The sequence below is a fragment of the Passer domesticus genome, chromosome 16 (assembly GCF_036417665.1).
Source record: "Passer domesticus isolate bPasDom1 chromosome 16, bPasDom1.hap1, whole genome shotgun sequence".
NCBI lineage: Eukaryota > Metazoa > Chordata > Aves > Passeriformes > Passeridae > Passer > Passer domesticus.
The window spans coordinates 14867187-14892045 of NC_087489.1; the positions used below are offsets into that span (position 1 = coordinate 14867187).

General features: G+C 52.3%; 1 protein-coding gene across 3 annotated transcripts in view; it reads left to right on the plus strand.

The window, feature by feature from the left end:
• Positions 1 to 708: 708 nt before the first annotated feature.
• The window catches only part of KCNB1 (potassium voltage-gated channel subfamily B member 1), a 99698-nt gene continuing 75547 nt past the window's right edge, over positions 709 to 24859 (plus strand). For 2 of the 3 annotated variants that reach the window (XR_010348564.1, XM_064391999.1), the window contains exons 1-2: positions 1020 to 1548; positions 2337 to 2999. Coding sequence is in view for 2 of the 3 variants with exons in the window: in XM_064391999.1 (XP_064248069.1) it covers positions 2433 to 2999 (567 nt within the window). In the remaining variant the exon portion in view is untranslated. Of the gene's footprint in view, positions 845 to 1019; positions 1549 to 2336; positions 3000 to 24859 lie in introns of those variants that run through there. The other variant, XM_064392000.1, reaches the window with a different exon arrangement.

Genomic DNA, 24859 nt, shown 5'->3' on the forward strand with positions numbered 1-24859 from the left:
ATCACTACCACACTGAGCTTCCTAGCCCTGATCAGGGGTTTTGTCTCTGTTGTAAGGGAAGTAAAATCGGGTGTGGAGGTGGAATGATGATACAGCAACAGGACAGTTTAAGTGCTCTCAATATTGCCCTGATGTCTGTCCTGTATTGGAAGTATTCATGGGGTAGGAGGAGCTACTTCACTGCAGGGGCCCTGGGCTGGGATTAAGCTGGTCAACAGGTTTTATTCCCAATTATTACTTCCACCCCTTTCTGGGAGATCTTGCTTTTCTATTTCTTAATTTCCCCTTCTCCATAAGGAAGGTAGTGACCAACTCCTTGTAAGAAATTCCTAAACATACAGCTGATATACAGTTGTGTGGAGTACCGGACAAAAGCACTGTTTGGGATTTCAGAAAACGACCTCTCGGGAAGATGCAGGCATTCAAACACCAAATGTAACAGTCTAGCACTGGCACTGAGAACACTGGGCATCAGGAGCCAGGCACGGGCGAGGGAAGCATAGACAATGGGGAAAGCAGCACTGGGGGTCACTTTCCCTAGTTAATTACATAGAATCAGACACCGGGCTCCAATTTCAGGAACTGTCACCAGAGTCCAGGAGCCCTGAGCAATCAAGGCAAGAGAAGGGCAGAGCGGTGTACGCCTCGTGCACAGTCCAAACAGGTGAACTGCATTAAGCGACACTAATTTGTACTAATGGAGCTCCAGGCTGCTGCTGAGGGCCATTTCCCCTGGTGGGAGTGAAGGAAGGAGACAAGAGGGACAGCCTGCCAGAGGAATACTTCGATTGCCGCGCTGTTGCCTGGAAAGTCGACGTTCTGTCTATTTCTGCTGTGTTTTCAGGTTAGTAAACGCTGCTTTCCGTTATATTTATAGTCCTAATCGGCAGCAGCGATCCCCTGCCATTCCTCCTTTCTGTTTCTGCAAATATCCATCGCGGGCTCGCCGCTCCGGCGAGGGGCGGCCGGGCCGGGGGCGCGGGCCGGGCTCGCCCCACAGCCGGGGCGATGAGCCGCCCGCGAGCCCCGCTGCTCCGGCCCGGCCCGGCCCGGCCCAGCTCGGCTCGGCACCGCCTGGCAGGGGCCGCCGGGCGCGCTCGGCTCCTCGCCTTGCTGCCGGCACGGCACGGAGGGCCCGGGCGGAGCTGCAATGCTGGGCTCCGGCTCACGGTGGAGCTGCCCGGCCCCGGCCCCGACCCCTCCGGAGCCGCGGGCTGCACTTGTTGATCCGCGGGCCGCGGCAGCGGCGGGCAGCGCCGGAGCGGCCCTGGGTGCCGGCCCGGGCCCCGCGCCGGGCGCCGGCCGCGCCTGGCAGTGAGCAGCCGCAGCCCAGGGAAGGCCTTGGGAAGCTTCCTGCCGACGGAGCCGATCCGTCTCGCTCGGCTTCCCCTCCCCCTGGGCGCCGCGGGCAGCCGGGAGCGCCGCCGCCATCCTGCGCCTCCGGCTGCCCGGGGGGGATGCGAGCGGGGCCGCCCCTGCCGCCCGCCCCGCCGCAGCATGTAGCCGCCCTCGGCCCCGCGCCGCCTCGCCGGGAGCCCGCAGGAGCAGGTAGGTGAGGGCTGGGCTCGGGCCGGGCCGCGGCAGCCGCGGGGCTCCGGCTGCGGGGCCGGGGGAGCGGGCCGGCCGAGCCCCGAGCCGTGCCGGCTGCGCGCGGGGGAGCCGCGGCTCTCCGCGCCGGGTTTCTCTCCGTGCCATCTTGTGTAAGCAACAGTGCTCGGGGCTCTCAGGAGCCGCCCGGCTCCCGGAGGCAGGCTCGGGCATTTTTCTTATTCCTCTTTTCGTTGCTTTCCCGGTTATGCAGAGGCCGGTGCGGGGGGCTCGGGGGGCGTCCCTGGGCAGCCCAGAGAGGCAGAGCTGTAAATCCTCCCTTTTCCCTGCCCCAGCCCTTTCCCCGGGAAATCTCCCAGGCTGGAGTTACTGGAAGCCTCCGCAGCCTGCGCGGCCGGGCAGGGCGGGGGTACCCTGGGGCCGCTGGGCTGGCCCGGGGGACCCGCGGGGCCGGGCGCTCCGCGATGGGAGCCCGGGGCCGGCGCCTCCCGGGGCGCATCGCCGAGCGCTGCCCGGGGCAGCCCCGCGCCCGACCCGGCACCGGAGAGGCTCTCGGCGCCGTGCCCGAGCCCCGCAGCCCTGCCGGGCCGGGGCGGGGGGACCCCCGGCCGCCGCCCGGGGGAGCTCGGCGGCAGCGGCCGCACGTGGAGCGGGCCGGGCTCGGGGCCGCGCTCGGGGCCGCGCTCGGGGCCGGGCTCGGTTCAGCACCGGCGGGCGGACAGCGCCGCCGCCCCCCCGCGGGCTGGCGGGGGCGGCGGGCGGGGACCCACGCGCGGCCTCTCTTGCAGCTCCGGGCCATGGAGGGCAGCGAGAGGTGAGCAGAGCCGGCCCCGCGCCCTGCCCCGCGCCGCTCCGCGCCGCGGCCAGCCCGACGGGGACCCGCGATGCCGCTGGGCATGAATAAGCATGGATCTCGCTCTACTACCTCTTTGCCTCCGGACCCCACCGAGATCGTCAGGAGCAAGGCCTGCTCCCGAAGGGTCAAGCTCAACGTGGGGGGGCTGGCCCACGAGGTTCTCTGGCGGACCTTGGACAGGTTGCCGCGGACCAGGCTGGGTAAGCTCAGAGACTGCAACACGCACGACTCCCTCATGGAGATCTGCGACGACTACAACCTGGAGGAGAACGAGTACTTCTTCGACAGGCATCCCGGGGCATTCACCTCTATCTTGAACTTCTATCGCACCGGCAAGCTGCACATGATGGAGGAGATGTGCGCCTTGTCCTTCAGCCAGGAGCTGGACTACTGGGGGGTGGACGAGATCTACCTGGAGTCCTGCTGCCAGGCCCGCTACCACCAGAAGAAAGAGCAGATGAATGAGGAGCTGAAGAGAGAAGCAGAGACCCTGAGGGAAAGGGAAGGGGAGGAATTCGATAACACTTGCTGTGCTGAGAAAAGGAAAAAGCTCTGGGACCTCCTGGAGAAGCCCAACTCCTCCGTAGCGGCCAAGGTAAGCGTTCCACGCCTCTGTCGTCCACTGGCTCGTGCCTGGTGATGCTTACCCGAGGTGCTGCCCTTGCTTTAGAGTCTGGGCACTTGTGGCTGGATGGATGCTGTGAGCAAAGGGGAGGAAGGCCTCTCATATACGAATGAATTTCAATGGTTTTTGGGTGTTTTTTGGTAGTTTGGAAGGGATGTGGTTTGAGCGTCCCTGGGGCAGCCCGGGCTGCTCAGTGTGGGAGAAGCTGAGCAGTGGCTCAGCGTGCAAAGATTGCTCTGGCTGGACATTTTAGACTCGTTACCCACTGTGTTGATGCAGTTTGTAACAGAGATTTATTTGGGCCTAGAACGTGTGAGTCTTCTGCTGCTTAACCAAATTGGCTTTCAAGAAGCCACTTCTGCTTGAGCTCCTAGACCCAAGTGCAGTGAGGAAATCATGCCTTCCATTCCAGGGCTTAATTGAATTCTTTTTTGTAGTGAAATGTTTCTCCTAGTTATTTGCATCACGCACTCCTAGGCTGCGTGTCTGCTGAAGCTGCTGTTTGAATTCCATCCTTTACCGGATTCCAGCCTTTTTTAAGTCTTGCATATGCAAGTGATGCAGCTCTGTCAATAGCTGAAGTGCTGCTTACTCTGAAGCTGGTTCCAGTGGACAGATCTACTTGAAGGCATTTTGAAGATAAGATCCATGTTGGGAGAAACCAGTGTCAGAGTTGGCTCTGATAATTTAGCTACCTCATGTTAGTCACATTTTCTTTAGTGAGGAAAATCTCTGCGAACACAGTGATTCAGTAACCATGGGGACAAAAGTGAAGGGGGAGAGGTTGAAAACTGTGGGATGAATAACTGAAAAGCATGAGAGACTGAGCAGTAGGGACCAAAACTTGAATTTTCTATATACCCACGTCCTCACTGTATGGCAGAGAAGCCACAAGAAGCCCTGGCTACCTCATTAATGCATCTCTCTGTACAAACACCTGCAGACCTCGGCTCCATCCCTTAGAAGTCTGGCTGGGATGGGCTACTCGTGAAAACAGACTTCTTTACCTCTTTTTTTCTCTTCTCAAATGCTGCACATCATGAACCAAGAGCATGTATGAAACTTTTGGGAAGGGATTTCATGAGGTGTGGGTTGGCTCAGCCTGGCATGGGAAGGGGAGGCATGGTCTGCCTGCTGAACCCATTATCACTTTTTTAATGTCAAACAGAGCCCCAGAGTGCCTCTATCTCTCCAGTGGCACAGATGACACCGTGATGAACACATTAATAATTTATAAGGCTCCTTTGGCACAGTCCTGGAATCCTGAAACACAGGCCCCAGGCTTTGCTGTCTGTGGCACTGACTCAAAATCCATTAGAGACTGTTGATGTTCATGATTTATGGTATATGAGCAAGGGTCATTCTTGCCAAATAAGTGTCTTTTGTGATTTATAAATGAAATACTCTAGCTTCATTTTCTGAGAAAATTCTCGGAGTAAGTGCACCCGGCATTGCAGCTCTGGATTAATTGAGAGGGAATGGTAATGCATCATTACCCTTAGCATTTAAAGCTGCCATTCTGTGCCTTCATTACTGCAATGAAAGTGATGCTGTGTGTTCTCAAATCCCAACTATTCCAGCAGTTCCCAAACACAGATTCCCACTCATTTCATGTGTTAGCAGGGCAAACAGGCCTGGTGAACAATTAGCTTAGCAGGCAGGGACAGCAGTTCTGCTAAGCCTGTTCTTTATCCGATTTGCTCCCTGCTGGTGGATTGCCTTTCCCTCGTGCCAGGGTATGCCCTTAGCTTTGATCACCTGCCCGAGCATTCAATGCAGTATTGAACAGGTTGGACTCACCCTTGGAGGAAGGACGGGGCAGAGGCACTTGGCAGGCTGGCCCGTTATCTGAGCGGTGCAGCTGTGCCCAGGCTGCCTCGCAGGGACTGTGCTGGGTCTGAGCCCCTGCCTGGCGGCTCCTGGCCAGCTTTCCCCGCTGGCTGCTCAGTGCAGCACTCCTGCAGAGGCCACGGGCCCCAGGAGCTTCTGTCACCTCTCCTGAAGCCAGACTCCTGCTTTGCCAGGGCTGTGAGCTCAAACTGTTCCTGTGGAAAGGGAACAAAGTAAACTGTTGTGAGCTGTAATGTCACGCAAGGTCCCAAAACTGCTGCTGGGGAAATCTGAACTACTCTTGTTTATTATTTCTCTTCAGACTTGTTCTACTCAGTGCAAAGGGTTTTCATGCAGCAGATACAAGATACCCTCATGTTCTCTTTAAGAAGTCCAGAAAATGGGTACAGGTGCAGGTTCCCCCCAAGCCAAACCAGGGTTTTGGCTGTCAGCATTGCCTGTATTTTAACATTTTCTGCACAGCACTTCACCTCATCCCTCCATGCCAATTTACTCATGGGTTATACTGGGATCAGTTCAACAGACAGAGTTGATTTTTATTTGCTTTGTTTTCAGGGATTTGCCTTTTTTTTATCCTTGGATGCTTTTTGTTAGTTTTCGTTTTTATGGATTTTACTTTTATTATTTATTTAAATGGGACAATATGTGGCATGCCCAGGTTGTAAAATAGTATTCAAATAAGAGTGGAAGTATCCCCCAGACCTTAGTTTTTGTTGCTTTCTTATCCCCTGGAGATTTACCTGTATCTTCTGATTACTCTGTCTGGTTTTTGAACCAACCGTCGTGGCCAGCAGGGTCTCATTTGTGTGCGAGGCTTCTCCCTGTAGTGACTGGAGAGAGCCCTCCTGGATTTTCCATTTCCCACTCCTTGAGAGGCCCCAGGTTTGCAGAGGAGGCGCTGGGGCCGCTGTGCCCCTGCTGTCCCCCCTCAGCAGCAGCAGAGGGGACAGTGCTGCTGTCCCTGGGGCACAGCCTGTCCCTCTGTCCCCCTGGGAGGGTCAGAGCCCCAGCACGGCTCCGGGGCAGGCAGGCTCCCAGTGCCCAGGCTGGTTTCAGCTCACCCCGTGCCTGGGGATGCTCAGGGCTGCCCTGCACTCTCCTGCCCGGGGGAAACCCTGTGCACAGAATGCAGCACTCGAGGGACTTGCCTCTGTCAAATGAAAAAAAGTACCAGGCAGTTATTAAATAAAACTGTGTTCATCTCCTCCTAACCTTAGCATATATTTTGGAGGATCTGATTCTCCCATTTCCTGTGGTTATTTTCCCTGAGAAACGTTCACTGCAGGCTTTGTGGATGCTTTCTCCTCTTCCTGCAATCACTGTTTTTGCATGTTCATGCTTATTTTTATCATTCTCCCAGTCTATCTTAATAGTTTGGTGGTTGATTCTTGGCTTTGTTTTTTAAATAGTATTCTTCGTGTGCTTTGGTGTACTCACAACATCCATTTTTAACCACAGAGGACTCTGGTGCTCGCTTCTGTCATGGTTTACTCTAGAAGCTGACGAGGTGCAGATATTTTCTGGAGTAGCTCTCACACTTTGTTGCACGGCAGTTTTCCTTTCATCAGGAAAGAAAGGCTCTCCAGAAGCCAGGCAGAGCTGCTGCTTTTCCTCGGGCGCAGTGTCCATGCCAGGGCAGTAGTGGTTAGCACAGCTCCAGTGTTCTGGTTTGGGCTTTTAATCCTAATTGCTCCTTCCCTGCCAAGGCTGAGCTTGGGCAGCTGGTTCCTGTCCCCCTCAGCCCAGATACCAGTCCTGGCTTGCCAAAGTCCCCTCTGAAGCTGCTGCTTTCCACTAACCAAGGCTAGCTGGGATCCATGGGTCACTCACCTGCCTGGCCCTTGGGAGAACCAGCCTAGCTGTAATTCCAGCCAGGCTTCATGTGCTGTCCTGAAAAATAAAAGACTGCAGTTGTTCGAGCTCTCCAGTACAAACAAATAACAAATTAGCCCAACTCAACATCTCAGATTAACACCTATGGTCCTGGAAATTCTCTGATCACCTGGGCCTTCCCAGCAGCTCTGCAAGAACATTGCCCTTTTTGCTTCTTAAGAGGAAAGCATTTCTTTTCCTCCTTTAGTCCTTACAAATGATTTCCCGATCAATATTTGAGCAATTAGTGTTGCATGGGGTGTGGGGGGGAAGTCTGCTCGTCTTACAGACTCCTCTGCATGTGCTGGTTTCATCTATTTTTCTCTTGCTGTCCTGAAGGCTGAGAAAAACACGATGACATCACCCACTTTGCAAAAAGCTTCTCTGCATATCTGCATGTCAAGTAGGATGTGCACTTCCTTTCCTCCTCGCTGCCTCCACTTCCCACTTGTCCCTGTCCTGTTGGGAGCTCAGCTGCAGTGATCCCTCCCTTCTGACAGGCTATTTCTCATCTTTTCCCCTGCTCCTGCTATGCCTTTGCCAGTGCAATAATATCACATTTATCCTTGAAAACATGCAACTCCAATTCGGTAATCTCATTATGCATGCCTCTACATTCCTTGAACAGCTTTTCTCTGCTGCCCACTGCTCTCTGCTGCTAATCTCTGGATGCATTGCTTAGGGACTGGGGAGGATGCTCTGTAAGCTCTTTTCTTATTATTGTTGATAGTAGTGACAAAATAAGAATGATAAAAGCCTCTTGGAGATGCATTTGCTACATCTAGAGCGTTCTTCCCCCACATGGGCTTTCTATTCCTGGCCCTCCCTTATGGTGTGCAGTTTTCATTCATCTCTAAACCTGCCTGAATTTAGCATTTGGCAGAGGAAACCCCTCTCCTGAATCGCAGGGGTCGCATCTTAGCCGTGTCCTGTCTGTCTCCAAAGGTCCCATCTCAGAGCAGATGCTGACTTTGACTATTAAAGGCAGACTGCCCATATTTTGCCTCCATCTGTAACTTTTTTTAGTGTGATGCAGTTACTGCCTTGGCTTTTTTGCTATATATAGGAGACTTTTTCCCTTCATCCAAAATGAACTCCTATCTTCAGAGATCCTCAAAAGCAGAGTCTCATTCCAAAGCCTGTCCCCTGGGTTCAGGGATTCGCCACTTTGGTCTGTAGCTTATCCCTGGGCTTCTAGCACAGCCCTGTCCTGTGGACACACGAGTGATTTCTGTTCTGGATCAATCTCTTTTCATCCTGCAGCTGCTTTCTGGGTCTTGTCCTTCCAGTGGACTTAAATCTTTTGTCTGGGGAGCCCTAATTCCTATGTTTAGCTCCCTGCAATGTCCTCTGTGTCTGTCTCACTGGTGGGCCTGCCCCCAGTGCTTGCTGTGCTCCCAGTTCCCAGAACTCCTCTCCAGGATAGCCCCACGAATCCCCAGCTGGGGGAGAAGACCCCCAGCCACACCCCAGCAGAGCTGCCAGCTTGGCAGCTGTGTCCTGTGATTCTGTCCTGGCTCTGAAGAGACCTGCTGGGACAGGGTGCATCTGCCCAGGGTAAGCTTGTGCTGAGCTCTCCAGGTGGGATCCTCGCCTCTCAGAGGGGATGCTCTCCCCAGAGCTCTTGTTTCAGCCCATGGCTCCAGGCAGGCAGTTGCCTGGCTCTCCTTGTGGTTTGGGATGGTTTGGGTTCAGCTGTTTCCCATCCAAGCCTGCAGCTCTGTGGTCTCTAGAGAATTCTGTCAAAGGAGAGTTAATTGCTGGACCTTGTATTTTGTTTGAGGCACTTGCCATCCAGCCCGTGGAGTACCAGTGTGCATGAACATGTGTATGTTGGCACGCTGCTGCAGTTTTAACTTCTCTGTAACTCCCTGCTAGGGGAGCCTGGAGTGGGTTTGTGGTCCTGCCTGAGCATCCACATCCACGAGAGCCTGCCTGCCTCTGGAGGGAAGTGAAAGCTTACGTGCTTGGGCTGAATTCCTTGGAGGACGTGTGCTATAGAAGTATAGCTGATGCTATTTTTAAAGCACCAGCTCTCATTTGTACCTTTGGAAAAAATCTCAGAGAAATTAATTCCTCTTGCTGCTCAGTGTTCTCCCATCCTGTTCAGCCTGAGAGCAGACAGGGTTTGAGGCGCCAACATCACCACTCAAAAAGTAGAAAATGTTGCAACAATGGAAAATTCCTGTTTTGTTCAGCTGTAACTGCAGAGGTTTAGTAATAATGGGATTCAGAAGAAAGTGCAGGGCCCACCCCCCTGGAGCTGCTGGTGTGGTGTAACGTGCTCAGTGTGCAGGGGTGGCTTTGAGTGAAGCTGCACGGGGCCAGCCCTGCCCTGACCAGCACAGTGTCCAGGGCTGCCTCTGCAGAGGCACTCCAGAGCTCCGTGGAAAAATCCATTCTTCTCTCAACTCTTCTTGCACAGTGGATAAATATCCTTGCTGTCACAGTCTTCCCTTTACCCATTTGTCCAATCACAATTTCCTTCTGATTTCTCATTATGTGAATGCCCCCATGGAGAGGAATAACCCAATGTTACTTTTACAACAAGAGCGTTGCTGTTTGTCATTGCTAATGGCAAAATATTTATGTCAAAGAGAGTTCACAGCTGATCACTTAGTCCTTACAGTAAACACAGTCTCTGTATTTACTCTGTGGAGAGGCCTGGCAGCAGCAGAAGCACAACTGGATTTGAGCAAGGCTTTAACATCAGCCTTCTCTCAAGAAGCTCAGCACCCATATAGTGGTGCTGAGGCACACGAGGATCAGATGTGCTGGGAGGTGTGTGCTTTGGCTCCTAGACCAGCCAGAGGCTCAGCTCCCTCCTGGCTGGGCTGCTTTCCCAGGGCTGCCCCAGGCTGAGCTGCCCTGCTGGGGCAGAGCTCTGGGCAGGGCAGAATGGGCTCCACGCTGCTCAGCCAGGCACTCAGGGGCTGGGGGCAGCTCCCTGCACACACCCACTGCCCAAGCTGGCCCAGCCCTGGCACTCTCCATCCTCAGGCTGACCTAGCCCTGAGTTCAGTCCCTGGGGCAGCAGCCTCGTGTTTCCCTCCTGGCATTCCCAGTTCCTCAGTCCACCAACCATAAACCTTGCAGAGAGCTTCCCCCTGAGCTGGCCTGCTCTCTGCTTTCTCCCCACTGTCCTCGCTTCTCTTTTGGCCTCTCCTGTCTCCTACACAGCCTGGCACCTGCTGAACATGTTTGCAAGAATGCCTTGGTGAGGTCTTGTTGTGATTTCTAATGAGAAATTCCACCCTTTTGTGTAGGGACAGCCTGGAAGAGGGCTGAGGTAAGCACTGTGCCTTGGTGCCTGGCCCCTCCCCAGGCACCAGATTCCCAAGCAGATTTATTTCCTAGGTCCCCAATAACACCAGCAGCCCCAGTCCTGCTTCTGTGGAGGGTAAAACTCCCCGTGAATGTATTGGGAACAGATAAGTATTATAATGTCTGTGCTCATCAAGCAAAGCTCTCAAAGGGCTTTGAACAGATGGATTAGTTAAGGCCAGGACAAACCTGTGATATATGTATTATCCCCATCTTAAAGTGAGGAGGTGAGCAGTGCCCAAGGTCAGTGAGGAAGGCTGGGCAGGGCTGGGGGGACCCTGGCTTCCCTGTCCCCGTGTCCCAGGACATTTCCATGGTCTAGATGAGCTCCCCGTGGGCCCTGGCACTGCCCACCAGGGGATCCTGCAGAGGGAAGGGGCTGGCAGCCCTCTGACAGTTTGTCCCAGGGGTGGGAGAGAGAAAACAGCCCACTTGTTGTTCAAGGCATTCCCCCTGGAAGGAGCCCAGCCTGCAGGGAAGGGGCTGGAAACCTTTGTCAGGTTTGAGGGATGGCTGCTTACAGACAAGCAGCAGGTTCTCCTCTGGTCTAAGGCAGAAGGTCTGTACTGGGGTGTCCTGTGCAGCTCTGGCTCCAGTGTTTTGAGCAGCAAGGGAGTGAAGATGCCAGAGAAACACACAGAGAAACCTGAGGTGTGAAACGCTCGAGTCAGTCACAGTCCATACCTGCTGCCCTGCACACTGGGATGGATGAACCCACCTTAAACCTGCCCTTCATGTGGGGATTGCTTTCCACCAGTCTTAGCCTCTATGAGGAAGGTATTGATTTTCAGTTAAGGGCTGATCTGTGCAACCAGCTCTGTTCTGAGCACAGCACATGCAATGAGTGACCCAAGGGTTACTCAACAGGAGCAGTGTCTCCTCAGATACCCAGCTGCCTCTTTGGTAGAAACAGAGCCCAGAGCACGGCCTTGGGTAGCCTGGGAGCTGCTTCCAGCCTGGCCTGGAAGATGGATTTGCATTTTTTGGTGTGCTCCCCATTGACAGGTCTCTCCCAGTCCCACAGTGATTCCTGTGAGGCTGTGCTGAGGGCTGCAGTTATTCTGCTCTGGTGATGTGGGCTCTTGGTGCAGGGCTGTGTTTGGTTTGTGACCCTTCCCTGAGCTGCTGGCAGTGCAGGGGGAAGGTGGCCTTAGCTCAGCACTCGGGCTCTTGGTTGTGTGTTTGGGCAAGAGAAATGAACAGCAAAGCCAAAACCAAGCACTTGGTGTTCAACTAGCATTGATAACATCCATCAGGTATCTGTCTAAACTGATTAAAAACCTACATCCCTAGCAAAAGCTGGTGAACAGTCAAAGCAAATTGAAGGAACAATTTATTTTAAAGTTCTTTTTTTCTGCTGTGTATAATCAGTTCCTGTTATAATGAGTTGAACTTACTCAATACTGTTTGGACTAGGATTTGTGCAGAGTCTCTAGCCAAAAGCACAGATTAGTTTTATTTTATTTAAGTCCATTTGCTCTTGTTCATTTTTGAACAAAATGGAGCTGTAAATCTCATTTGCAGTACATAAACAGCATAAACACCAGAAATGCTCTCTCATTGGTACTGATAGGCAAAATGCTTCTAAGCATGATTATGCTTACCAAATGTTCAGATTCAAGATTCCTTGTGGGTATCTCTCTAAAAAACCCTCATTTTGCTAAAAATGGTGTGAGCAAAGAGATCTGTTGCAGTGCCACCACTTAAAATCCCTTGTAGGGGCAGGAACCACAGTGAGCCCCCTTCCCATGGCAGGGAATCTTTTCCGTGTGCCAGCTGAGCTCTGCTTGGGTGGTTCAGTAGCATCCAATGGCAGCATGAGCAGGAAAGGAAAGGTGCAGTGGCACAGGGCGCCAGGAGCAGCAGCTCCTGAGGACCCTCCTGTGTCGCTGTGTCTGCTCCTCTCCTGTCCTTCTCTGCAGTGGTTTGCTGTCTGTCCGTCCCTGGTGTGTTTGTCCTCCCACGGCCCTGTCAGTGTGATTGTCCTGGTTTGTTTGGAGAGGGTGCAGAGGCTTCTCAGGGTCTGTGACGGAGAAAGGGGCAGAGCTGTAATTCTCCCCTAATCTCTGGGCCCCCTTTCCCTGGGGCAGCTGGATCCCAGCCATAAGTGTTCAAGCAGCAGCTGGAATACATGAGAGCTGACCCCTTCTGTGGAACTGCCCAGGAATCCATCTGAGACTGGGTTTCTTTGTATTTCTGGGAATCAGGCTTGTGTCTGGCACATTCTCAGCTCTGAAAAACTTGGTTCACAGCTGTGATTCTTCTGTTTGTTTGAAAATGTCCATCTCTTGCTCTGCACGCTTCACTGCTCCTGCAGTGCATGCTTTTGTCAACCATAGTGACCACACATTAAACAAACTCTCTGCTCCTTGTAATTGGTGCATTTGAGCACTTCCACTGTTAGCAACGTCTGCATATCCCTGCACTTCTCCATAACTGGCTACTCTCAAGCCCATGGATTCCTCCAGTGTCGGGGCTGACGAGGAGTGAACTCACTCCTCAGGCAGTGTTTGCTGTCTGCCTTCCTGGTGGAATAAAGAGCTCTCACTCCTTGTTTACTTACTCCCGAATTTTTTGGGAAATCTGTCCTTCATAGCATAAAAGTTGAATCTTTTTAGAAAATAAAAGGATAAAAAAAAAGAAGCGTTGTCTTCCCTCCTGTCAATGTGCCAGAAGTTTATTAATAATACATAATAATTATATGTTGCGTTTCCTAGCTGCTTTCATGTGAGGATCTAAAAGTGCTTCACAAACATTAATTAAGTAATCCTCACGCCTGCCTGGTGCAGTAACTCTTGCTATCAATCTGCACTGAAATATGACAATGCAGAAGACACAGTAAATAAGAAACTCTCCCAGAGGCAGGCAAGAGCGCAGCTGGTGTGGAAAGGCAAAGCAGGCTGGAGCAGATCCACCGCTCTGTGGCTGGACTTTGTGTGAATCCAGCAGTTTCCCTGCACTGGTGCTGTTCCCTCTGGGGCGCTGGACGCAGGCTGGACACAGCAGATAGGAGATTTTCCTGACCCATGCAGAATTTTCTCTGCTGGCAAGAGGAAAGTTGTGATTGGCAGCAGACCCTGTGTCCTGGTTGAGAGCAGCAGAGCTGGTGGCAGCAGCTCTCTGAAGCAATGGCATTGACTGATCCTTGCTCCAGGAGAGCCTCTGTTTGTTACCCTGGGCAGGAGGCTCCAGCAGGTGCATGCAGTGCCCACAAAGGGTCTCTTTAACCCCCAGGTTTCATGGTGTCCCCACGTCATGTTGCTCCTGCTCTCCTGCTCACAGACCTCAGGAAGTGCTGCACAGGTGGGCTGCAGAGCTCACCCTGGTTCTTTCCTCTCAGGGCTTGGTCTGAACTGCTTGAGCACCTCTGTCTCGTTACCCCGACTGGCATCCCTTGGGAGCAGTTTTTGTTAGGGCAGAGCAGAGATGAAAGGTGAATGAACACTGGTGCTGTGCCAGCAAATGCCCCCAGTCTGCAGCTGTAGCTCCCTGTGCCCACTGCCAGGGTGCTGGGCTGGACTGGGCTGGTCCCACACAGTTCTGCTCTGCCTCTGACCCTGCCCAGGTGAGAGTCTGACTGAGCCCAGCTGAGAGGAGCCTTGGGAAGCTGCTGCCTGCTCCTGGGAGGCAGCTGGGCTGGGACTGCCCTGGGAAGGACCTGCCAGGTTTTGGGGTGCATGCAGAGAGGTGCTGTCAGTGTTGGGAGGGGCCCTGGGCCATTTCCCAGGAGTGCTGAACACCCTGTGGCACCACGAGAGCTCTCAGGTACATCAAACTTTAATTTCTCCTCAGGGAGGAGATGTCCAGTGGCATGACTGGCATTTACTTTGGGTTTGTTTTGGTGAAGAGGTGGGCTTGGTAACTCCAGGTATATTGGATCCTACTTACTGCTATTTTGATCCTCAAGGTAAATTTGAGGCAGATGAAGTGTAGTCTAGGAATTGTGATTAATTCCTGCTGGTCAGAGCCCTAGTAGCCCTGTCTTGGCCAAAGCAGGTGTTGTCAAAGGGAGTTTTTGAGGGCCACAAGCCTGGTGCATCCTTCATGCCAGCCAAGGTGCTGACAGACCCAGCACTGGCTGTGTGTGTTCTCACCCCTCCTGACTCCAGGCTTCATCTGTGGTTCAGCAGGACAGGACACTGCTGGCTGTCCTGGTCAGGAGATATTTGAGATATTCCCCCAAACATAAGATGTGCTGCATTCTAGAGCACATCAGGTATCAGAGTGCATTTTGATAATTGACGTGTTTGTGTTCTCTGTGTGTGTTTACACACAATGTTATTCTATAGGTGTAACTTTAGACTTCCTGCAATCCCTGGGAATGGTCTCATTTAACATCTGCAGCCCAGGCCAAAGCTCCAGCACATGTCTGCTCAAATATCAGCTTTCCATCATGCTAGCAGGTGCATTGGGGTCTTGGCCTCTCTTTTCTCTCTGCTGAGCACTGGGGCAGGTGCAATTGCATTATTCTTGCATGTTCATCAAGCTAATGAACACATTTGATGAAGTTTTTGGCTATGAATGAATGGCCAGGAATGAAACCCACTTGACTTAATAGTTATTTTTAAAGATGCTCTTAAGAGCTTCTGTAAAGTGGCTGTGAAATACATCTTAGTTTGCACAGTCTTCTGGAAAATTTGCTTCATGGTCCAGATAACTTGAGCATGGCAATGCCACTTCCAGGAGTTATAGATGTAATTAATTTAATCCATAAACTCTTTGTAGGAAGTTCTGTCTTTTTGTTCTGCGTTTATATAGCACTAAGTACAACAGGGTCTTGACTCACAGCTCATGTATGCTGCCCCAAAAAGAGCAATAAATATGTTTTACAGAGAAGGCAAGAGCTGCTGTGGAGAGGTGTGGGACGAGCCTCGCTGATGGCATCAGCAGCCTGGCCTGGCTGCCCGGGGGCAGGAGGAGCCTCCCTGGGCTGGGGTCTGTGTCCAGCAGGTCCGAGCTGGGGCCTGGGCAGGGCTGTCCCGGGCAGGGAGGGGCAGAGCAGGCTCTGCTGCCCCTGCTGCCCCTGCCCCAGGGCCCTGGCAGCCCAGCCGGGCGCTGTGACCCCTCCTGGTCCTGGCTGAGGGGTGCAAGGCAAGGGGGCTGTGCCACAGCTGCGGGGATTTCTAAGTCAGGAACCTGTGAGTGTGTCTTGAAGTTCATACAAGCAATTATGTAATCTGTGTGTGTAAAAGCAGGATGATTGTGAGTTGTGTGAGGTGCAGCTGTGTGTGGAATTGGTCAGCAAAACAGAACATTCTGTTAGTAATTCGTTATCCTGAGAGAAACTACATCTCTTCCCAAATTTATTCTTTTTTTCTTTTCCACCAGGTCCTTAAGCAGTTCATATCTTTGCTATCTCATTGTCACTTATTCCCTATATTATCACCTACCTGTTGGAATAATTCTTTTCCTTCCCATTTGCCAGGGGAATAAGCCAAAGGCTCCCTCTTCCTGCTCACAAAAATGAACTTTAATACAGAAGTACATTGGAACCCCCTGTTAAAAAGGCTGCTTCTTTCAGTAAAAGCCCTTCACCACTGGCCTCCTTGCTGCTGTCTTTCCCAGGCTGTTTCTGGTGGCTCCAGTAGCTCTGTGTGCTTGAGCTCAGCTCTGGTTTGCCTCCCCCTGCCCTGCCCAGAGGAGGGAGGGGACAGCCCGTGGGCAGTGCTGTGGCTGCTCCTGGCACCTCTGGGCATGGCTTTGCTCTGACTTTGCTGCACCAGCTCCAAGAGGGGATTTTCAGTCTCTTGCCCTCAGACCAACATCTGCAAAAATCTCTTTTTGCTTTTGAGAGGTTGAAGATCTGTCTTTGCTTCTCGCACCCTGGTGTGGTTGGGGCAGTCCTTTGGGCAGCACTGCTTTGCCTGTGCCTGTCATCAGAGCCCGAATTCAGGGGCACACCAAGGCCAGGCTGTGTTCTCTGCCCTGCTGGCACAGCACCGTTCCTGCCTGTGCCCCTCAGAAGGAGCACAAATAAGGCTGGGTTGGCCAATTGTCTCCTTTCTGACCGAGTATCCTCGGTGGTCAACAGCTCATGATCGATCCTAAATGTCTCCTCTTTTCCTCTCAGGCTGAGTCCCTAAACTGTTGGGATGTGTGAATATGCTTTAAGCAAAGCACCATCCCTGTGCCAAAGAACAGAGCAACTGTGGCAAGGCTCCAGCCTTTGCACCTGTTCTGGTTTGCTCTTTGTGTGAAGTGCTGCATAATTGTCTTCTTCATTAGCTGCCTGCTGAATTCTGCTTTGCGAGGGATTAAAAACTCCAATGAATATGGATTATTTCAAATGTTTTCCTTTGGGACACAGTACTGAATGAAGATTTTTGGAGCTGTGTGTTTGTGTAATAGCAAGGGATGGAAGATGCCTTCCCCCAGCCTTTTCCAAAGTTACCTCTTCAGAGCAGGTGTCAGACAGAGCTGATGTCCCCTCTGTGCCTCTGGGCACGCACAGGGCTCTGATCAGCTCACCCTGCAGCTGGACCTGCCCTCAGGCAAAACCAAACCCTGGCTAGGAGCGGGAAGCTTCAGCACACACAAAACCAGTATGTGAGTGATCTCCTCAAAGTCAACAAGCCTCAAGCAGCCTCAAGCAGCTTCCATGTAGCAAAGAGGGAGCAGGTTATGGTGCAGGACCCCTTTCACCGAAGAAGCCAGAAGCACATGCTGATGAAGTTTCTACAAAAATAGGGACATTTTCCTCCTCCAGTTACAATTTTTGAGTGCTTCAGGTTAATGTGACATCTGCAACAGCCAAGAAGCCTACAGAGATTTGTTTCTGTGGCACAGATGTTTAACAATCCAAATTTTATTTTCTGTCTGTTTGGACACTTTCTTGTCATCTGCTTTTTGTGCCTGTAACTGTGACAGTGCTGGGCTCAGGAGCTGTGAGAAAGTCCTGACACAGGGAAGGAAACCTGGTTTTTTCTCTAATTCAGCAATCAGTCTGCCACCACACTTTCAGCTCAAGTCTTTCCTCCTCCCTGGTGAAAGCAACATTTGATTTTCTCTCCTACTGGCATTGCAGAGCCAGTCTCATTGCAAGGGAGGGGGGTGAACTTCTTTTTGACCTCACTGGGAGATATCCTCCCAAAGTGCACGGCACGGCCCCTCTCCCCTGCCCCTGCCCAGAAGGGAACAGCCAGGCCCTTCTCTCCAGGCCATAAATCTCAGCCCTTCACTGCTCTGCAAGGGTACTCTTCCTCTCCAGGTGAAGAATCACATGGCCATAAAATTTAGTAATGTAAACAAGGCAGACGTGGTCAGAATCCTATTTGGACAGATTTATAGCCTGACTGTGGAGCAGCAACCTTGCCTGGGCTCTGTGCCAGCAGTAATTAATATGCATCCTGGGCTGTGTTTTCCTTCTGGACAGTGTCCTTCTGCATGCTTGTGTGTTGGACTGGAAGCACAAGAGCCTGCTGTCTGCTGAGAGACTGTCCTGGGGAGCTGGAAAGCTGTGGCCCTGCAGGTTGTGTGGAAGGGAGGGAGAGTGGACAGCCAGGTTTGGAGAGCAGCACCTCCCCGGCACGTGTGAGGCCTCCAGGTAGCTGGCACTGAGCCTTTGTGCAGGGATGGTCACAAAGCCAGCTGAAGTGTGCCACGTTTCTGCCTGCACTCAGGTGAAGAGGTGCTGGAGAAACCCTCTCTGTTGACACTGAACAGCTCTCTGCTCTCTGTGCCGTGGTTGTGGGAGGCTGTGGTTGTGCTCAGCTGCACATACCTACACTAAAGCTTTGCACACAATTTCCCTGCTGCTTACTTGTTCCAGTCTAATTGATTCAGCCCAACATGTCCACGTAGGCTTCACTCAGCGAGTGCTTCCACGGGGTCTGTACGTCCCCCAAAGCTGTGCTGGGCTCTGCTGAGGAGAGCTGGGTGTGCACTGGCACTGCCTGGAGTCTGCCATGGCCCAGAGGAGCCAAGGTGTCTGTCACAGGGATGTATCCCCAGTAAACCCTCCTAGCAGCAGCAGGGTCCCATCCTGCTCTGCCCCAGGCTGGCAGGAGATCAGATGAGGGTGGATCAGGTTGCCTCAGTATTTACCTCCTGTCCTGAAATGCTGGGTGAAGCCACCATTTTATTTTCTTATCTTATGGCTTTCTTGGAGCAGCACTGGTGTCCTTTGCTCTCCTCCTCTTCCAGGTGTTCCCACCCAGAGGTGCCACAGGAGGTGCCACCTCTCCAAGCTGCCCAGACTTGCCATTTTCCAGCCTTTGCTCTCAGGCCATCTCTTGGGTATTCATTTGCAACTCCCCACTTCAAAAACATTGAAAAGTAATGAAGGAATTAAAGAAAAATGCAGAGAGGGTAGAGAAACAGACCCATTTTATGGGTCATTCCAGTGCCATTCCCAGCGCTGGAATTGAGCACAGATTTTCAGCTTGGGCCCTCACTCACATATGAAATCCATTCTCATTATCACCCTTGGAGTGAATCCTTCCCTTTCTCACAGTGCTCATGTATGGGGGACTTTGGGCATTGTGAGCCCTCAGCCTCTGTTGGTAGGATCACAATACAAAATTTGTCTCTAATTAATGACCAATGACCTCGTGCCATTCAAGACTATCTGGCAAGTGGTGAGCAGAAGATGCTGGCACATTAAAATCTGTCGCTGTCAGGATCTGAGTTTGAAGCAAGCCCTGTTGCATTGCTGGGTTGTTTGTCCTCTCATTAATGAGATTTCTCTGCCCTTTCTGTCTCGTTTGGCAAACACAGTGCTGGTCAGCCAGCAATCCTAGAAATGCAGTCCTTAACAACCAAACCAGTGTGGTTTCCCTCGCCCAGTGCTCGGTGTGCAGCTGTGGTGTTTTGCCAGCAGCAAGTGGCTGCTGCAGCCCGGGCAGGGAGAGGGGCTCGGGGCCCTGCCGAGCCAGGGCTGGTGGGGCTGGTGGGGCCAGGGCCAGGCTGTGCCTCCAGCAGCTCCCAGGGACTGCCCAGGGGCTGTTTCTGTGTGTGTGGGACAGTTCAGTGCTCACGTGTGTGTTTGAAGCCCTGGAGACTGGGCTGCCAAGGCTGTGCCTCTCTGTGGTCGAGGCACTCTCACTGGATGGAAGGCTCAGGCAGCAAAAGATTCCGTGCTCTGCGACCCACTGCACATCATCCCAAAATACTCGGCCAGGGGCAGTTTTACAGCATCTGTACAGGCCAAATTACTTCTTTGTAAAGAAGCAGATTAGGTGAAAGGACTGGTTTTCTGATTGATGACTTAAGCTGTATTGACCAAGTGACAGCCACTCTGAAAGGCTGGTTGCCATGGGATTGCCTGATACCTTCAGGGGGAAAAAAGGGAAATAAAAATAGTTTCTTTGGGTTCAGCAGTTGATGGTGCAGCAGGCTTGATGGCAGGGCTTGTGCTCTGGTCTGGTTTGTACTTTCCCTGCTGCTGACAGAGCTCTCTGGTGGTCTGTGAGATTTCAGGGCAGGTGGGGAGAGGCAGGTGGGCACTGGGGGCTCCGGAGCGCCGTGCCCATCAACAGCACTCCCATCTGGGAAAGGCCTGAGGAAGCTGTGCACTGACGGAGCCTCCATGCCTTCACCCCCACAGTGCCAGCATTTCTGCAGGGCTTGGACTGAGCCTTAGCTGGACTCTGTGCAGGAAGGGCACCAGGTTCTCTCAGCTCTCCTGGGCAGCCCCACCAGGGCTCCTCACCCGATTCCCAGAGCAGCTGGGGTCACTGCGTGGTCCCGCACAGGCAGCAGGGCTCCTGAGCCTTTGGAAAGATGCACAGATGTGGGGAATGGCAGGTTACTGCTCTTTGAGGTGAGCAATGCACACTACATTCAAAATGACCAAAGCGGTCTAAATATAGAGATAAGAGCAGGGCTGTAGTTGAGATTTCTGAGCAAATGCTTCCCCCACTGCTGGGGGAAGGCTATAAGGGTGCTTAAACTGTCAAATTTGCTCTCTTTAGATTTGTTGAATGATACAAGGAGGTTTGTGTGGAAGGTGTTCATATTAGCAGCACTAACAATGCTGAAGGCCAGAGGAACGTGGGGGTGTTACCTGTGGGGTCCATCTTCAGTGTAGATCAGCAGACTTCTAAAACTCTTCCCACTCCCCTCTTGTCCCCTTCCCATTATCAACATTCAGGGAGATTCCTGGGAAAGGAGTTCTCTTAAAATTTCATGCTCTCATGTATGTACAAACCATTCCTGGGGCTTGCACCATTGCAGAGAGATGTGGAGTCATCAGGAAGACAGATGCTAAAGGTTCCTGAGCTTCTCAGAGGAGAGCTGCTCACTGACTGCAGGACAGGGGTGTGCAGGAGGATTAGCACTCAATAAATCCATCACAGGAGTACCACGATGTTATTACTTGGGTTTGGAATATCCTGAAATATCTCCCCACCTTGGCAATTTTGCATCATTGATGTACTCTCAGCTGGATAATATCACTTTCTAGAAATGGATCAGATAAACTGAGCAGTTTTAAGAGTGTCTGTCTCTATTATTCATATATTTCTTCAATTTGGATTCCAGGAGAAATAATAATATTCTCTAGGGGCGCCATTCATTCATACGTTCACAACACAGCCCCAGCTGCAAGCCCCAATAAAACACAACGCTCTTAATTAACAACCTCAGGGAGCATGGCATCAGGCAGCTACTACCAGCACCTTAGAACAAAGTACACTTGGAACCAGGTGCAGCTATTTACCAAAAGCTTCCAGAAAGCCAGCAGTAAAACTGTTTGTTTTTCCAGCACATGTTGTGCACTCACTGTTATTTCTCTAGATGGAAGAAGCAATCTGAGACACTAAAAATACACACCTTAGACCAACAGAGCTGTAAAATGATGCTAAATAAACAATAACTCGGGGAAATCTTCCTCATTACAGTTTTATCTTCTGGGAGAGGCAGAAGAGGTTATGGGGCAGGAGTTTATTTAAAGGGGGGCACTGGGCAGTGCTTGGGGATGTCCCTTAGCAGAGAGGACAGCCAGGGGGACACAGCAGGACAGCTGCCTTGGGAGCTCTCTGCTGTGGGATGTGAGCTATGAAATCTGTCCTTTGAGATGAGCTCAGCTTCCAGAGCAGCCACAGAGGAGGTGCAGTTTGTGTTTTCCCCTGGGCAGTGAGGTGCAGAGCAGAGCTGGGGATGGAGCACAGCACCCAGGGGTGCTCTGGGCAGCTGAGGGGTGCCAGGAAGGGGCTGGCTGGAGGCCCGGGGCACGGGTTGTGTTGAGGACAGGCTGCAGAGGGGCTGTGAGCACCTGGGGCTGGGGAAGGCCCCGTGTTCCCTGCAGGCTGTGGGTTGCACTGGTGGCACAGTCTGGCATGGTGTATAAGCTGCAGCTGCAGAGTGGCTTTGAAGCAGTGCTGTTCCCTGTTTCAGACCCAGGGACAATGGAAAAAAGTCACTTTTCCTAAAATAGCTGGCATGTCAAAACCTAGATTTTATTTATTGACCTTTCCAAAACCCATAAAAAGAAGTCCTTTTACAGAAGTGGCCTCAGCCCCGTGCCTGGCTCCAGAGGCTGGGGAGGCATGTGGGACCCAGCATGGCTGCTGCTGGAGGCACTGGAGCCAGACATGGGATCTGGGCCCTCGAGCATGGCTTGTACATAATTCATTGGGGTGTTTTTTTGAAAAGACTTTTGCTCTGTCTTGTGTCAGCCACACGCTCCTGGCTCAGTTGAACTGCTTATTCTTTCACTTAAGCTCTGCCCTTGTTCTGACAAAGGGTTTCTAGTGGTTCAGTTTTTGTTACTAGCAGCCTGTAGAAGGCTGTAGACGCAGACGTTATTTTCCTGGTAATGCAGAATTTCACTGTGCTGGGGTGTTTTTTCAGCCTGTCCGTCAGACAGATAGAACAGGCTCCTTTCTTCTCCACTGTCAGATTTTTCAAAGGCTCTTCCAAAGCAGGTGCATAAATTAAAACAAAATAGAAGTCAGAAGTCAGAGGAAAACTCTTAAGTCTGTACCCTACTGAGAGGGATTATGGGGAGTGGAAAGTATGAGTCATGGCACGGCTACTTCTTGGAGCAGAGCTAATGCAGCTCCCGCAGGGCAGGGTCCTCAGGAGGGGCAGCCTGCTCCCCTCTTTAAAACCCATTCCTACTCCTGCAAATTTGATCACAGTTAAAAAAAAAAAAAGGAAACATGTTGGTGAGATGTACTTATCCTTTGATCTTTCCCTAAAGTCTGGTTTCTTGGCCGGATTTCCAGGTATTTCAGTACTGAGAACATGGCAGTATTTTAACTCTATTTTGGCAGTTCAGCTGCTGTGCTCTGGGATTTATCCTGGCTGCCCTTTATCTCCGCAGCCACACTTGCCCGTGGAACCTGAATTAAATGCCCAGGGCTGACACTGCCTCTGATGATTGTCCCCTTCGGTGTGGCAGTGTGCCCCATGGCAGGGAGGTGGCCCTGCTGCTCTCCTGGGTGCCCCACGGACATTCTGGTTAATGTTCCTCCCCTTGCACAACACTGCACAAATATTGAGCTCTGTAAATATTAACTGGGAAGATGAAGGTGCAGTGAGGCTGGAAGTCAGCTCTGGGTTGCATTTATCTCCCTCAGTGCAGGGAAGTGCAAGGGACATCTGGCACGTCCCATACAGGCGCCCCATCCACACCCCTGAACCGTGCGGCCACGACCTGAAATCAGAAATATTCCTCATGAAATTGGCCTGTTTCTGCTCTGATCCCCTGAAATCTTTTTTTCAGCCTTTTCCCATCAATGTGCTGTTTTTCCTTTAGGAACCCTTGGGATCCCAGCATACAGAGCCTTGAGTTTCACAGTTCCTCATGAGTGGGGAAGGGGGAATGTCACAATGCTCCCTCCAAACGGAGGGCAGCTGGGTTTGCTTTCCCAAACTGGGTTTGCTTTCCCACCCCCTCAGGCTGAGTTTAAACCTGGTTCCTCAGGGGAGGGTGGATTTGGTTCCCTGTGTGCACTGGCCAGGGCAGGCTGAGTCCCAGTGAAGGTGTTAGAAAACAGCTTAAACAGATTATTTGGCTAAATGGTTCACTTCACTCCTATAGTGCTTGGAAGTTTTGATCAGAAATGGGTGTAATTATGGATAGGACAGCCTTGTTGAGCAGTGTCCTTGCCAGTCTGGAGTTTTGGTTTCAGAACAGCTGTCTGTAGGTTTCCACAGCATCTCAGACTTCCTTGCGTGCAATTTGGATTTCAGCAGGGTTTTTCTGAATTTGGATTTTCAGCAGGCACAGATGCTGCCTGCAGTTGACACAGGTATGTGCAGCACCAGAAAGGTGCCAGCAGACTTGCTGAGTCCCAATTTCCCTCAGAGCTGGACAGAGGAAGACCTTAATGCTCCATCCTTCAGCAACACTATCAGAGCTGGGGTCCACCTTGTAATATCCTCACTGAAAAATTCAGGATCTGCAAGCCAAGTGCACTGGTCACTGCTTGGTGAGTGAGCTGCAGATGAGGGGTAATAGGGGCAGTGCCAGCTTGCTGGCATCAGCCTGGACCTTCCCAACAGAGCAATCTGAAAAGGCAAAGAACCAAGAACCCACAGCCAGTCTGTACTTGTGAAAATTTCTGAGGTTAACAAGGACTGTCTCAGTCTCAACTTTCACAAAGACAGGTTTAATGGAAATGAAAAAGCAAGGCTTGTTTGTAGGGCTGGTATTTTTACCCCAGGCAAACCCAGGAGATGGATTAAACTGAGGAATGCCTTGTTCTTCAGTTTATTCTCAAAAAAACAACACACATTCAGAGGGTTATAATTTTTCTGTTAAGTTTACCATGCTATCTTTGTTAGCTTCATTCCTGGTGATTCACTTGTCACAATAAGAACCCCGGCGGAGGCAAAGCACGGCAGCTCCGTGGCTGTCGGGGTGTCCTGGCTCCCGGCCCCTCTGCAGCTCCTCTCCCCGAGCCCATCCACGTGGGACAGTCTGGGGGCACCGAGTGCCACTCTGCCGTGTTGGCCCAGCCTGGCGCTGCCTGTGTCCCCTCCTGGTGGCAGTGCCACCGCCCGCAGCCGAGGCTCGGTGCCCTGGCAGGGCAGCCCTGCGCAGCCAGGGCTCGCTTGGAGCGGAACGTTCAGGTGCCAGTTACCCAGAACCCGGGGGGCCAAGGCGTTAAGTGATGTGCTAGCCGGTGGTGACAGCTGCAGTGACAGCTCCTGTGGCTGTGCTCTCGCCTTTATCCCCCCTCTCCATCCTCCCCCAGCTGCATCTCCTCCATTTCCGCCTGCCCAGCCCAGGCCAGCGTTCCCCCTGCAGCAGAGGGCTTTGTGCCAGGCAGGCCCCTTCATCCCTTACTCTGGATCTGGCCTGGAGGTGCCAGGGCCATGACTGTCCTTTTCCTTGCTCCTGGGCCCCCCTGTCCTTTTCCTGGCTCCTGGCCCCCCCGTCCTTTTCCTTGCTCTCCTGTCATGCAGTGTCCCAGCTGTGAGTGCCTCCAGCCCTGCTGAGTGCACAGCCTGTGCTGATTGATGCCAGCTCAGGGTCTGGCACAGCACTGCCAATGCTTGGGTAGCTGGAAAAAACCACATTCTTTGGTATGATTTTCAGTGAGACAGCCCAGCAGTTCGAGGTTATGATGCAAATACTTTTGTGCCAGCGCTTACCTCAGCTGTGCTGAGTTCACACGTCACAGCAGTTGCAATGGTCTCCTTCGTGCTGACTAACACGATCATGAAGGCTGTGGCTGGTTCCACCTCTTCAGAGCTTGACTCACCAGCTTTGTTCAGAGGATCAGTTGCCAAATTTGAAGTTAGACTTTATGAATCATATTTATTTATATTAGGGTAGCGCTTGGGAGGTCTAGCCCTGGGCCAGGAGCCCGCTGTGTTAGCGAGGTGCTGCA